We start from the raw sequence: 15,632 nt of genomic DNA, 5'->3' as shown, positions 1-15,632 counted from the left end.
ACCTAACAAATTCAAGTGAGCAGCAGCCCTGCACCAGCAACACGTAAGACGCAGGTACTCATACTGACCAGCTCAGAGTCATAGCAATAATCATCCCAGCTCTGTCTGAGGGGTTTCTTTGTCATCTGAAAGCAAGGCAGACTGGGTTAAGTAGTGTTCAGACCAAAAATAACTCCCACTACCTGCTCTTTAACCAGGGCAGCAACATCGACTTTCCAAATAAAATAATTGTTATTCTGCACAGTCATTCCTTACTTTTATGTTTTTAAGGTAAGATTTATAATGCATCACGGTGCTCTGACTCCTGCTTACAGTGTTTTCAAGACAGTGAGGACCTCTCATGTAATAAGCTTAATGGATTTTAAGATCCTTTCTTTTTCTCCATGGTTGGAGAAACCTTTGGTTTACCTAGAGCTGAAGAGCTATTGATGAAAAAAAATCACACTGAAGAGCAGATTTTTTGTTTCTACTCTCCACCTCTGCTCTAGACACATATAAGTGCAATTCTCTGACCGATTACAACACCACTTGAAAGCTTTTTATCTTTTTACAATCAGAGATGAAGTTGAGGGAATTCAAAGCACATGTCATGACCAGTCCCAAGAGGGAGAGACACATGGCACCAGAGCTCCCGATGAACTTAAAATATGATCTAATCCTGCAAATCACTAATTTCAAAATGGAGAAATGCGAATAGCCAACACAGAAAACATTTAGCAGCTGCAGGGTATGTGATGGTAGGTATACCTGCCTTTGGTATGGGATATGGAGAAGTCATCCAAACTCAGGGGATAGTTAAAGTAAACTTACTTTTTTAAAACTTTTTTTTTAACCTGCTCCCTGCATTTAGAGATCAACAAAATAACAGCACATTTTAGTGAAACACCTGAATAGATTACTTCTCACCTGCAATGCAAAATGCAGGTTTGTTTTGCATAACAGTGTGAGCTGAGGAACCTGGGAGAAAGAAAATAATGCCTGACTCAAGGACTGAGTCAGTTCTTGACTTAAGGGGCCTGGTTCAATATTTTATAGCTTTTCAGTTTTACTATTTTATTTTTAATTAAACACTTCAATTTCTGAGCTTGTTCTCTTCCCTTTTAAAAAGGCAGGCATTTCTCTAGGATACATTTAAGAAGCTGCTGTAAACACTCAGGAGTCATTTTATAGTTTTTCCCTTTCATGTTTCCAAAGTTTCTTTTCCCATTCCCCCCCATCTGTTTTTCCTTTTTTCTCCTTAATTTCCTTTTTTGCCTTTGCTTATAAAGCACGAGAAAGCTGTTACTGCACTGCTAAAAAGCCTCAATAAGAACTGAAGCCCTGACCGCATCTAAAGGAGCCATTTTCCCATAGATGTCACTGTTAAATGGTCTCTTTAACACTGACCCTAATTATTAACAGTTTAAAAAATGTTATAATAAAACCCCTAAAAGTTGTCCACACACTGTGCTCAGACAAGTCCAGAGTCTGCTTCTCTGATCCACTGGACATACATCAGCATCCTTCTCCAGCCTACTTGCCCACCACATCCTAGCTTAGACTAAAATAAATGTTTCAGCTTCAATTGCCACATCGCTACTGGCTCTACACACTACGTGCCATTGGATGTATAATTTTACTTTAAATATTAACACCCTTAAACTGCTATAAAAAAAAGGACTATAATTAAAAGCAATGTTTTCAACTAACATAAAACTACCGATTGCCCAACAAAATCTGTGAATCTGACAAAACATTAAATTGAAACAATCTTGACACCTTCCCGCTGCAAAACAGTGGTGCAGATGGTTGTCAAGATCACACCACATTCTCCATCTAACGCCTGAGATGCAGAAAACCTTCAGCTCTTAATATGTTCCTCACTCATGCAAATGTCCTGATCCTGCTAAGAATGGGTGGGAGTTGTTAATATTACAATAGATTTGGCTTTGATAGCCCACTTTAAAAATCTTTAAACAGCTCCAGGTAATTGAGACTTATTCTGGAGTTAAATTATATTTCTAGAAAGATTAAAGGCTATTTGGGTTGCACTGTGCATACAAGTTTCTCTCCAGCTTATGCGTTAAATCACTCTTTATTGCTAATCGTGTTTCAGCTCCAAGAAAATTGCAATTAGTTACAATCAACATATAACCTAACTACTTCTTCCACATATTATTATTTTTTTCTTTTTGAGAAAAAACCAGTAAAGTCTCTATTCACAAACATCAGCAAACAACTGCATCCTTAAATGCCTGAAGTAAATCAGATTTTCCAAAGTATGAGGTTATTTGGCCATCGTTAATGCCTCACTCATTTTTAATTCACATGTCAGTGGTTGCTGTGTTGCTATTTATATTAAATTTATTATCTTGTTAAAATTAAAGGATCATGCTAAAAGCCAGCCATGAAGCTACAGAATTAGGACTACCTCATGCAAGACATTATAGCCTGAAGAGCTACTAGTATCACACATTTTGCCCTTTTCTCCTACTCAGCAGACAGATGTTAATGAGCAAATGACATTCACACAAATAACAGATATATTACATACTGTTTCTCCCTTCAACAATCAAAACAATATATTTAACATATCCCAGGACAAAAAATGGAAAACACTGATTTACTCCCCCCTCATACTATCAGTTATTAAGATTGCCAATGCAGAACGATTTCCAATGAAAGAAGGCTGCCTATAGAGCATCAAGATAACCCTTTTTTACTACTCCACACATTTTCTTTATCAGCATTAAATATCAGCAGTTGAAAAGGCAAGACCATGTATTGTATTTCTCTATAGTATTCCTACCTGGTTGAGGTAATGATATTCCTCAGGCTGCTTCAGATGAAATGCTGATCTCTCTTCCTCGCTTGCTCCTGCCAGGAGGTAATAAAATACATGGTAGTTCCTGGTGACAAAAAAAAAAAAAAAAGATCTTAGACTTCAAAATAAACAGCAGCATTAAGCAGAGAAGCACACGTACACATCACAACCTGACTTTCCAGCTTCCAAAAACTCAGACATGAGCACTGTTTAGAAATGGCCCATACCCACTTTGCAGGGATGTAGAAGATTAAATTAAGTAATGGGGAATGAGTTCCCCCTTTTCCATTCAAGGACATCCAGTGCTCCAGAACATACTTAAAAGAATTCCTAGTGACACCAACACGTTTTCTCTCAGAAACATGTGCAATGCCTACATATTTATTAGAATCAAAACAACATATTTACTTGCAATGCAGAAATTATTAATACCATATTACTGTTAAAAAGGTAACGATGTTGCAGTTCTGTAAGACAGAAAGGGAAAACCTTCAACTTTTACAGCTACACAAATATTAAAAATACTTGAATACTACTAGCACTAAAACAACCTTAAGTGAAACTCCTCTTTTGCTTCAAGACAACTCTAAGACTAATGCTAAGAGCGTAGCAGTATTTCTAAAGTTGAAACTGCTTTTATGCTGGATGTTTTCCAAGAGGAACAGAGTTTAATCATTTTGCAACACCCAAGAGTATATTTGTCAAGGCTTATATGCTATTTAGCTTCGGAATCAGCCCATGAGCATTCAAGAAAATGTCTCGCACATGTGTCTCAAAGGAAGCAGACAGAAGTGCCAAGAGTTGAAAGACAACTAGAAGCAGCAAATTTATTTAAAATCAGAGTAATAATTCCTGAGAGAGGAATATGTAACAAACCGTATGCTGCAATTAGGGATGAACAATTTGCTTACATTTGTTGTCTATATAAATTTAGCTTTTTCTAGGGACCCTTCTGATGGCCTCAGTGTGTTAAGACCTGTAAGACAAAAGTAAAATACTATCTTCCCCCCCACACCCAATTAGATATTAAATAGCTCACAAGTTGCTTAAGAAAGCAAATGGTACATAATGATCCATATGACATGAATCATAAAGACAATGGAAAATATAAGTCAAGGACCATCAATAAAATACTGGAGTTTATTTATCCTGGGTCACACATTCCTCCCTAAACAGCAGAACATAAAATGCAACGTTTATCTTTGAAGCAGAGAGTTAGGAGCATGAAAATCCTGATCCGCCCACGCCAGCTCATACAGGGTTGTAAGCTATCTGTGCCATGCTATCAGCACATATAGAGGTCAAAACAAACCTTGCAAGCAAAATACAGGCACCTACCGTTCGTTGTGCTCCTGATAGACTAGTCTTGATTTCTCCAGGAGGTACTTTTCAACATAAGCTCTGGAAGGTAAAAATAAAAGCGTTATTCATTGACCCAACATTCAACTTAAATGAACACGGCTTTACCAGGAGTTTTCAGTCTTAGTACACCCCAAAAAAAGTTTCAGCCTTGTTTCACTTAGTTATATAAATTTCTTCCTAGGCAGAACAAACCCAATATTATGTTTGGCTTTTGAGGTTTTTTTGGTTTGATACAAAGCCAACACTAACTTGGATATGAAAAACATGATCTCAGATGCGTTAGCCTATGGGCAGGGAGCACAGAGGGAAATTTTGACAGCAACGAAGAATCTCAGATACCTATTTAATCCAAAGCCAGCAAAATAAAATTGCTTGCAGACCAAGATTTGTGCACGCAAGAACTGCATTTGGGTGCAAAAGTTTGCAAGATTAGATTTAGCTGCGGTCCCCAAATCACCGTTCCCTCTTACAGAAGAGCCACTGCTCAACAAAACCTCAGGTTGTTAACTTGTGGCTATGGTCAAAAAATAAACAATTGCAAAAGCTACTTATTGGAGTTTACACATTATCCTAAGAGCCTCCATAATAAACATGCTTAATTTATATATTAAATACTTTTTTCAAGCTTGCAGAGCTAAAACAAGCTTTGACAGGATTTTTTCTTCTAAACAATACCAACGAGTAATGACAGGGATTTAGAAACTGGAGTTATAATTGGCAGTTTTGATGACAGAGCTGTGCTCTTCCAGCTACAGGCGCCCAGTGACGTGGCACTGACATTAGCAGCCACGCATGAATCGGGAAACTCAATGAACCTTGGGCATGGAGAGACAAGGAGGTGACTCTACACTCGCTTCTCCACCACAGTCTCCAGACAGACCTATTCATTACTTGCATCTCAGTAATGCCCCCCTCCTTTCACTAAAAAATATAGAAAAATAAATCATTTGGACATGCTGCAGAGGTTTTGTGACAATGCTTATAGCAGCTCTTAGGAGAGCTACTGGAAATGGCACATCCAACCCCCACTGGGGTGATCTTGCTGGACAGGAGGAGTAAAGCCAGCCAGCCAGCCAAGCAGTACTATTCCTCTGTGTCATGTGCACCAAAAAGGTTTATTCTTGTTTATTCCCTGTGCAAGGAAGCTGACTATAGAGTTTATGGATACTCCTTGCCAACAGGCTTTTTTGTATCCCCTTTCTAACCTGAAACCAATTTTTCCTTTCCAAGCTATGCCATAAATTCTCTGCAGGTTCAGTGAACAGAAGAGAAAAAAGGTACCAGAGTGTCCCAGATCAGAGCTCCAGCCCTGGGAGCAGGGGTACATGCTGCTGTACGACAACCTGGATCACATCCACTGCCCCTGGCATTTCAACCCTTCCCCTGTGATGTCTGCTCTTATCACAGACACCCCCCCACACACACACCCATAAAAAAAAAAAAAAAAAAAATCACTCACGTAGTAATTCAGGTTGAAAAGGTTCCAGAGGTCATCTGGTCCAAACCAATATTTAAATCAGGGCAATTTTATTTTTTTTTTTTGGTAGATATAGCTAAAATGATATTTTGGTAAAACACACCCTGCTTAGTGCAAAGGTGATAATAAATACATGTCCCAAGAAGAACATACATCCCTTCTTGCAACAGGACAGTGAAAAACCCCACCAATTTAAGTATTAAAAAAAGTAGATGTCTCCCAATGTTTTCTTTTTATTTACTGTTGTCAATTATGACAAATCTACCTTTAAGAGTAAAGAAAAGGAGTTCTAGGAGTATGATTTTGTGCAAAATACTCATTTATTCATGCTGCAGAGCCTGTACTTAGCATCCTAGGTAACATCATCTGAAATCCGAGACTGAATTTCATATACAAATACCAACATGCAAAACACCCAGGCAGAGACTGTTTGAAAGCACCAGCTCATGGTGCTTGAGATACAGCCTCATGCCACCGCGCAGATTTACCATCACCCCAGTGCACTGTTGTTTTTAATTAAAATGTCTCCGATCTAGCTCTTCTGCAATTTTATGGAGCATGTCAGATGCTGAGGCTTTTGATCATCATATAGGACTGAGCAGGTTGCAAAGACCTTCCTCCAGAACTCGCTTATCACTCAACAGGACATAATAAATTCATACAGCCTTATGGGAACACACTTAACCGTAGCCATTGCTCATGCTCCATCAATTTTAAAGACATCTTCAAAGACTTCATTTCATGGGGCGGGGTTAGCTGCTACTAAATCTCTTCGCTGTTGCACCTCTTAAGTTTAAATCTGCTTCAAGTTTTGGGTCATTATATTCACAGGGTTTGTAAGCAAATATCCAACTGCTATTTTCAGCCTCCAACCACAGCAAAATTCTGATTTAGGGCTGCAAATTACAGTTATATTAACAAAGCAAATAATATGCAGAATACAGGATAACTGACTCGGGCTGTGCTTCAAATCTATGCAAAGTTTTTAAAAAAATAAAAATACTTGTGATCTTCTCTGTAAGACTATGGAAAAAAACCTGTGGTCTCGTATGCCAGGAACAGCTCACAGGGTTTTTTAGGTGTCTTTATTTTCATAGAGGCAACACGGCAAAGCTCATCGCAAAGCACAGTCACATCGCACCATGCAACCAAAGACCAAGGAAGTTATTTTTTTTAAAGAGAAAATATCTCTTATTTTATGGACTTGAGTATACAATGTTACTTGCATCTATCTGCCAAGTATAAATAGAGGCCACTTCCATCAAGCTGACATAGCATGCCAAGATAATATATTAAGGCATTTGTTGGATTCTTGTTACCCTGTATTTCAGTAGGCATTAAAAAAAATAAAAAATGAGGCTTATCCTTTTAAGAAAGCTGTTCACCAGAATCAAAGAAAAAGAACATCAGATTTGACGCAGGATGAAAAAACAGCGGGAAGGTACACAGAGTACCCAAGCTCATTTGAAAAATTAATGGAAGCTATTTGTGTGATACTGTTCTGGTGGAAAATAGGAAAGGAAAAAAAAATTAAAAGCAGTTCTCTAAAATAACAACAAAGTCCCAGCAAGACATCTCTTAGCTAGCTGCAGAAATTATATAACCCCTGGAATACCACTTCTACTCTTCCTTTTTCCAACTGAGTTAATTAACCTGCACAAAAAGCAGAGTTAACAAAGCCCTGCTCATCCAGAGCTAGCCAGAGAGAAACCCAGGCTTCGATAAGCCCACCCAGCAGGTTTCATCCATAGGCTTCCAACCATGCAGCACTTCTGCCGCAGCCCGCCCTGGGAGAAGGAAGGTTTGAGTTGCAGTCCCACGAGCTTTGGGTAGCAGAAGAGATGTTGAAATAAACTGTGCAGAACCACGGTGGAGACAACATCTCCTTGCAATGGCCCGGGAGAAAAAAAGAGGCCCTAACTGGTCAAGGGGTGGGTTAAAGAGAGACTCCATGCTAGGGGGGCAGCAGCAGCATATGGGGAATGAGACAGTGATGAAAAGTTCGGCTGCATCCCCTCTCTAACACCATTCAGGCAGCTGGAGATCAAACTCCCCCTTGGCTTTCTCTTCCCGAGACCGAGCACAGCCAGGTCACCCAGCCTCTATGTCCTGCTGTGTGCTCCAGTCCCCCCCCCCCATCCTCGCCAAAACATTCCCCTTTTCTGCCTTAACTGCCATCTTAAGAGGAAAAGTTCCATTTCAGTTTAATTACAAAGTTGACATCATTATTAAGGAGAGCTCAGCTGGCTTAAAGCCAGCTCAGGTGTAGTCTCACTTCAACGTGCAGCTCAGACATGCCAACATTTTCATACAAATGGATTTAAATATGCTAAAAAAATATATATTTTCTTCCCCTCCTTCTCCATTTTGGGAAACATACAGGCCAAAAAGAATTAACCTTATTTTCCATGTACCCTCTACAACAGCCTATTTAGTCAGTTGTGCAAGTAAGAGTATGTACAGCATCTCCAACCTGACCCCCACTTACCCTCGCACAGTGCCAGTCTCCTGGTAATTCACTTGAATAAATTTCCCAAAGCGACTCGAGTTGTTGTTATGTGCTGTTTTTGCATTTCCAAAAGCCTGTGAAAAAAGAGAGATGCCATCATTAAGTCTGAAAAGCCACCGCCTCACCTTATTTAGATGCATGTCACTAAAATTAACTTTGGGAATTTTGCTGTCATTGTATAATTACTAAAAAGCATATGGTGAAAGTTAGTTGAATTGTCTACAAAATAATACAATGAGCTTCTGGGGACCATATCCATTTCCAGTTTGGTTTTCAGGAAGGGCAGATAAACACTGCTTAAAAATAAAGCATTAGCCATACAAGAAAGATTTAATATTTGAAGTTATAGTCTATATTAAGTCTGTGCTTTATTCATTTAAATAAACATAAAAGTACGCTGCTTGAACAAGACTAAATTTTAATAAGCTAAAGAAAGCTGCTTTTTAATTATATATGGAATTAGGGGGGAAAATGCTTTGAAGGCTACCCAGATGTTAGACAATGTCAAATATAGCACCCGCATAACAGCGCATTTTCAGCATTTCAGACACTGTCGTTTTCAATATGCTGCTGTTGTTCTTCCAAAATCAAAATGCTTTTAAGTCGTTATTATGCAAAGCCTTTATTAAAACCCTGCCTTACCAAGGCACGTAATAGAAAATCATTTACTGCCATTTAAAAGAAATCTCTGGACAGAAGAGCTATTGGAAACCTGTAAGAACTACAGCTCAGCTTCCCTGAAAACGGATATTTTCAATTGTGCCTAAATCACTTCTATAATAATCTGGCCCACAGTGACTGAATCCGTCAAGTTGCCAGTTCCAATTAAGGTTTCATTTATTAAACCAGTTTCATAATCATTCACCTTTTCTTCTAAGCCAAACTTATTTAAGGTTATTATACGCAAGATAATTTCTAAGTGTTTTTTGTGTATAGACATCTGTGTTGAGGCTTAATATCAGAGCTCAGCTCCAAGCTCCCAATAGATTTATTCCCTACTCAGCTATTTATTAGAAAGGATTAAAAGGGCTTTACATCTATAATCTGAAGGTTTTCAAATGACCTTTCAGATTTAACTTTGCAACTAAAAGCAAAAAATAAAGGTCAAATTAAACAAAAACTTGGTGGAAAGACATTCGACATCTTCAGTACCTGTGTGATGCATACTGTCACATCTACTTTTACCTTCCCAGGCAGATTATTTAGCAATCTAGTTAAGATTTAATGATTTAAGAACCAAAGAAAGTTTACTAACAGAATAACGATGTGATCTTTCTCCCCCTATTTGAATACAAGAATTTGTTTAAACTCAAGCTGTTGCATATGAATTCACCTTAGTTGACTCAAACAAGTTCTGGGATATCTGAAACCTGCTGAGCAAGCAGATTATCCTTGAGAGATGATTTCAGACACACAACTAAGGAACATTCCCCTGCAGAGGTTTCACATCATCTCAGGTTGCTCACATTGTGTTTTCTGCTTATTCCCTGCCCCCACCCCCCCAATCCTCCCTGCATCCAGCATCCCTCCCCTCTACCCCACCCTCCAGCAGGCATGGAAGATGCCCACATCTTCAGGTGACCACTGAAGACCCCAAAGCCCCTGGCAATGAAAATCCAGGCATCCTCTCCCCGAAAACAAGCATTTTGGCATTGAAAGACAGGCTATTTAGCATTCCCAAAGGACGTATCTGTCCTTCTTCAGCTATTTCAGCAAGCAGAGACACATCAAGAAGATTATACGCAGAGTATGTTGATATTCAATAAAAGCTAGTGCATCACCATATATTTAGATAGTTGGTTTAAATTATATTAATTACATTACAAGCTCTTCCCTGCATAAGGGCCGCCCATAATCTAAGACTTCATCTTAAGGCAATAAAGATACATTTTCTATATACACAATTAACATTGCTCACTTGAGAACAAATGCGCCAGCAGCAGCAATATGAGCGTGAACAGACCGAACAGAAGCCCTATTTTAATCATCTTTCCATATAATTTAATAAAGAATTTAAGCAAAAAACAAAAGTATTTTCTGGTTCAGTTCCCTGTGCTTATATCTTAAGTAATAACTCACAGAGAGAAATAAGGTCTGTTTATTAAGATTTCTTTGGGAAAACCCTTGTCCAGGAATATTTTTTTTTATTCTGTAACAAAGAAAATTCAGGAGAAAACATTTCAAATATAGGAGTGGGGAACGGTGAGAGTCCTCTTTTTGTTTTAACAAGCTTTTTTCTGGACTAACACGCCAGACCATATTATATTTTATAACCCAAACACCTACAGAAATCATAACCCGTAATATCCCTCTTTCATGCATTTTTCTTTATTGCTGATGTAAATGAGAAAGCTCCTTGGATCATGTCTGGTTAAAACTTCAGGCTGACTCGATGGCAAAGGCACGCTGGTGAAGGGCCAAGAAGTAGCTAAAGAAATGCCTGGTGTTTAACTTGAGACAACTTAATACATTTTTGTCCGGTTTACTTACCATGTTTCTTTAGCAGAACTATTGGGCTATAAAAAAAGTGCTATTAATTCAATTTATGCATGCCTAATCTATATATACTTGAACAGAACACCATGTCCTTCTGCAGCCAGGGCATAATATAATAGTTCAGCCTCAGAAAACACAGAGTTACAGCTACTTCCCTAAAACAAATTATCTTCTGTTCGTATTATTTCCCTTTACTGACTCATTGATTCAAAGCTGCTGAGCAGCTCAACGGACAAAACTCCGTAACAGCATTCCTAAAATTCTCGGGGAGACCAAAGCTTTTACTGGCCAGGGCTCAACATTTTGAAGGAAACAAAATTCAATAGGTTCCTCTGTAGGGGCTGAGCATCCCTCTGGACCTGGTGCTGGTGATTCAACAGTTTAGAGAAGGCAGAGAAATGAGCAGCTCCATTCCTCCTGCCTCCTACAACCCTCCTGCACAAAGAGACGCTTATTGTGGACGGCAGGAAAAAAAAAATTGAAAAATAACAGTTTCAAGGCTAAATACTTCACGTTTCTCCTCGCCTGATCCTGAAGGCTCCTGGTCTCTTCATTGTGGACTGAATATTAATGCAGTCTGGATTAGCCACAGATTACAGCAGCAATATTTTAATGTCTTTCCTGAAACAAGGTTATTTTCCAAGCCCCTGCATCTAGGAAAACACACAGTGATTTGTTCTCATTTGGCAATAGAATGCTGTTATATAGGTAATCCTAACTGAACGTCATTCCCCTATAGAATAACAGTGGTATTCTTCTCTAAAGTAATAGCTGTGTTCGCCTATAGAATAACAGTTTCTGCAGTGAAAGCACCAGTGGAAATACGTGCCTTTGCTTACATATTTAAGGTCCCCAGCCCTGCCCTTCTCAAATGAGCCTCTAGCACTCACCTTTAGAAGGCAAAATAAATATATCATTTGGTCTTCGCTATATAGGAAGAAAAATGTATTAATAGACAAGAGTTTTTAAATGCTTTCCCATCTACTTGAAATGTAAGTTTATTTTTTTTAGAAAGCTATACCATGAATATATCAGAAGAAAAGCAAACTGACTGCTCAAATCTCAATATGGGCTATGACATTGTGGACACATATTAATGTTATATTCCGTTGTGGGGCACTGAAGAGACTGGGAGCAAGATTTAGTCATGCTCATTTATGCTAGGTACAAGAAATAGGTCAATATCAGACAAGAGACTGCTGGAAGGCTTGTATTCCCTTGTTTACTGTGAATTTTGGAGTTCATGAATCAAATATATTCATAAAGCATGAATGACTTGTAACTGTATAAGCAAGGTGGAAACTGAAAGCATTAGCCAGCAATATAGCACCCAGGGAAATAAAACACTCGTCTGAACTTATACAACTGAAGAGAGTATTTGTGAATTCAAATCTTTGCATATATAGGTGCTGGTAAAAGACAAGAGGAGTGCAGAGTCCATACGATGCCCAAAAAGCCCAAGCCCTAATGCACAGGGACTGCACTGAAGATGACAGCACAGAAAAAGTCCATTTATCATCAAACGACATAAACACAAGGCCAGGACCAGAGTCAGATGGATGCAACGCAAACGTTGTAACAGTGAGGATGCAATGCATGTGTGTCAGATGTGCATTCACATGCTTTACCTACAGCTTCTGTTAGAAAAGCCCAGAGTATGCTTCCACAAAGAGGTGGTGTTAAACATAATCTGTAATTTATTTTTAGATTTGAAGGCTACTTTTCCCAATATTCTATACATTATGATCAAAATTTTTTTTTCACAAATATCTTTATTCCAAAAGTAAAAAAAGACAGAGGGAAAAAAATAGCACATTGAAATTTTGTAGTATTATTGTCTCTTTTTATTTGACCAGGGCATTCACTGGCTTTTTAAGTAATTCTTTTTAGTTACAAATCCCTTTCTGCATCTTGAAATGTAAAGAGCTAGATGATAACCATCTTTTTTGCTTGTTTTCATTCAACTTGCAACCAAGCTCCCAGTACTGTTCTTGTGCTGTTATATTGCTTTTAAATAGAAATATATTGAATTATGGCCAGAACGTAAAATGCGTCTAGACTACTTAAGTTAAAGCCTTGCTAAATCCCTTCTCATTATTGCTTTTGCCCTGGGAAATATTTTTTTTTAAATCCGCAGCTCACCGCCTGATAAAACCTATCAACCTGCATGGGACTGCTAAAAATATACCACTTCGACTTCTCAATTTTTGTTTCCATACGGAGCCCTAAAAGCCACCTCTATGCAGCAGGGACCATGATACCTGAATAAGCACCTAAATAGTATTACCAAAGCCAAAAAGTATGACCTGCAATTTGAATTGTTGCAGGATAAAATAGCATTTATGTGACTCCTTCAAGATACTGTTCTGCACAGCCAAGCAATAATACTGAATATTTTGTTTCTAGCAGTTAAATGCAAGTTCAAGTGCTGACACCTTGTTCTTTAATTCTCTTGTTTGTGGCTAGATGTTCTGTGCTGCCTAACAAAACCGTCAACGCTTTTATGGTAAAAAGCGCCAACCACGAAGTATTTATAGTGTTCATGCAGCAATGCTCGAGCAGAGCTCTCACTGAGAATGACCTACAACCCTTACCTGCCAAACACCAACCTTTAAAATCTTTTAAATATTTCTCCTTCCTTACTCTTTTCTTCAACAGGCCACTGGAGCACATTGCAGAGCCAAACCCCAATTTTCCATTTCAAACCACAAAAATGACAAAGCAGTTTAAACGTAAGGTCTATAATATGACACTTCTTGGGTTTGTGGTTTGTTGGGGTTTTTTTGTATTACAAGTTGATGTTTTTCTCCAGCATTTTAGAGAGAATTTCTCCAGGCTGTTGACATGAGAAGATGACTTTGAATGGCAAGTAGGAGTTTTAAAAGACTACATATGCACATATGTATCTAAAATCTGCAAGTCTCTCACACATATCAGGATTTCTAGACCAATTCACTTTTCTAAGGTATTCCTCCTCAGCGTAACCCCCCCCCCCCATTTAGTTGATAACCCCCACGCATCTCCTGGTTGGCAATAGCTACAACACACAGAAGGTTGCATGAAATAAAACAACTCTGTATTTTTAAAAGAAGGTATTTACGAAGTTCCAGCTGCTGCTGTACTACAAGAAAAATTAAAAATATAAATGAAAATAATAATAATTTAAAAATAATACTAGATCTGTGCTTTCCTTCCTTGCAATACAAGTCTGTTGCAGGTACAAGAAATCAGAAGCCCTCTAACCCCTGTAGGCCCTCCAGCAGCTGGAGGGTCAAAGGTGCTGGTGATCTGATTCACTGTGGGAACGCAGCTCCCCACCAAGCCAAGAAACAGCAACTGCTCTGGGACAAGACCCTGAGCCACTTGATGTGCTTTGAGCACAGATGGACCAGATGTCCTCTGGAGGTCCCTGCAATCCTCAACCATTCTATTTATTTATTTAAATTAGGTTTCAAGTATCTAGCTATCTTCCCCACCATTCTGGTGCAAAGAGAACAGGGACATGAAAGTCACGTCTCAAACACATTGCCAAGAACAAAATCCAATCCTATGCTAGGCTTGGATAGCAAACCGCAGCAGAACATCTCTTCTATGGTGTTTGCTTTCTGTAGCGTCTCCAATTCACATGGGTTTTTGCTTACAAGCTTCTCAAAACCGTGTAGGTTTCTGTTTCTTCCTACAAAATTAGGAATGTAATTTTTTAAGCTGGCACAGCAACCAAAAGATGTAACCCTGACCTCTCCTTGCTTTTCATGCCCCACCAAAGAACCTTTCAAGTACACAACCTGCAAATACTTGAGATGGGGCAAGTCCAAGACACCTGGGAAGTGCCGATGACATCCTTCCTCTCCCTCCTGTCCATATGGACCTTATGGAGGACAGGTCCATACGGACAGGCTTGCAAAGACTGCTCAAAGGTCCAAAACCACATTTAAGGGGTCTCCCCACTCCAAACAAACATATAATTTGTTGCATTTATGAAGGTTAAACCCCTCTTCACTCCGCTGTCAATGATGGCACACCCATCACTACGCAGAATTAAACTCAGCCACATTCTTTCAATACAGGCACATCAAATACCTTGTTTCAAAATTACAATTACTGTATGGCAGCCAAGTGAGTTCTACCATATTAACAGACATACCTTTTGTAATTTAACTCATGTATAAAATAGTACTCATGATACAGGCTATGAAACATCTTTTTTAATTAGTTTGTTGTTTTTGTTACAGATAGTTTATGCCAACTCAAAATGTCTTACCATTGTAAAACATCTACACTAAATCTACCTGGCCACGCCAAAACTGAGACTGCTCAAGGACAGCAGTTCCCCCCTCCACTGAACAATGTCACCATCCTGGGAGAGAGCTATTAACCAACGAATCTTTTGCAGCCATTAGGCTTAAAGTACAGGGTCAGCTAAAACCATCTGCCTTTGTGCATTCAGAGTTCACACTCCTTATACAAATACAGGACAGCGCTGATGTGGATAAGATTTTGGGGTTAATTTAATTGACTAGAAGAAGTGCCAGTGTATGTAATGAAAATATCAAGAACGCCATTAAATACACTTATGAAGTAAAATGCCCTAGACAAAGTACTATAAAAGTCATTACAACATGCACTTGTTTGGGAGATTTAAAGCTCTGCTGACGCAGGTGCTCTATCAGCTATGTAAGAAATAGGATTTAGCATCTGCATTCCTGGCAAGCGCTTTCAACGTTGGCAGAATATTACTCATTTTCCGATACTCAAGCACAGGATCAGACCATTGCAGCTTCTTCCTTTTAAGCCATGCTCTGGAAAAAAGGAATTACCACGTAACCACGACGCCACAAAATAAAACCTCCAAACCAAACCAAAGCCTCCTACCTAAGTCCTCTTCCTGAATGGGGACAGTTTTCCTACGCAAGTGCTGTAATGGGGAAAAAACCATGGCTAAGCTGGCAGACAGTCATCGGCAAACGCCAGTACAGATGGATCTG

At 38.9% G+C, this 15,632-nt stretch overlaps 1 protein-coding gene across 12 annotated transcripts in view; it reads right to left on the bottom strand.

Annotated features, from left to right (window-relative positions):
• Positions 1 to 15,632, bottom strand: part of MYO9A (myosin IXA) — a 185,416-nt gene that overhangs the window by 111,730 nt on the left and 58,054 nt on the right. For 11 of the 12 annotated variants that reach the window (XM_080395389.1, XM_080395386.1, XM_080395387.1 and 8 more), the window contains 4 exons: positions 8,131 to 8,225; positions 4,142 to 4,204; positions 2,789 to 2,888; positions 69 to 125 (listed from right to left, as the gene is read on the bottom strand). In XM_080395389.1, coding sequence (XP_080251515.1) covers positions 69 to 125; positions 2,789 to 2,888; positions 4,142 to 4,204; positions 8,131 to 8,225 — 315 coding nt within the window. The remainder of the gene's footprint in view (positions 1 to 68; positions 126 to 2,788; positions 2,889 to 4,141; positions 4,205 to 8,130; positions 8,226 to 15,632) is intronic. The other variant, XM_080395393.1, reaches the window with a different exon arrangement.

Source organism: Falco punctatus (genome assembly GCF_963210335.1).
Source record: "Falco punctatus genome assembly, chromosome: 7".
NCBI lineage: Eukaryota > Metazoa > Chordata > Aves > Falconiformes > Falconidae > Falco > Falco punctatus.
Note: the sequence above shows the minus strand (reverse complement) of the source record. Positions and strands in the feature narration are given on the sequence as shown.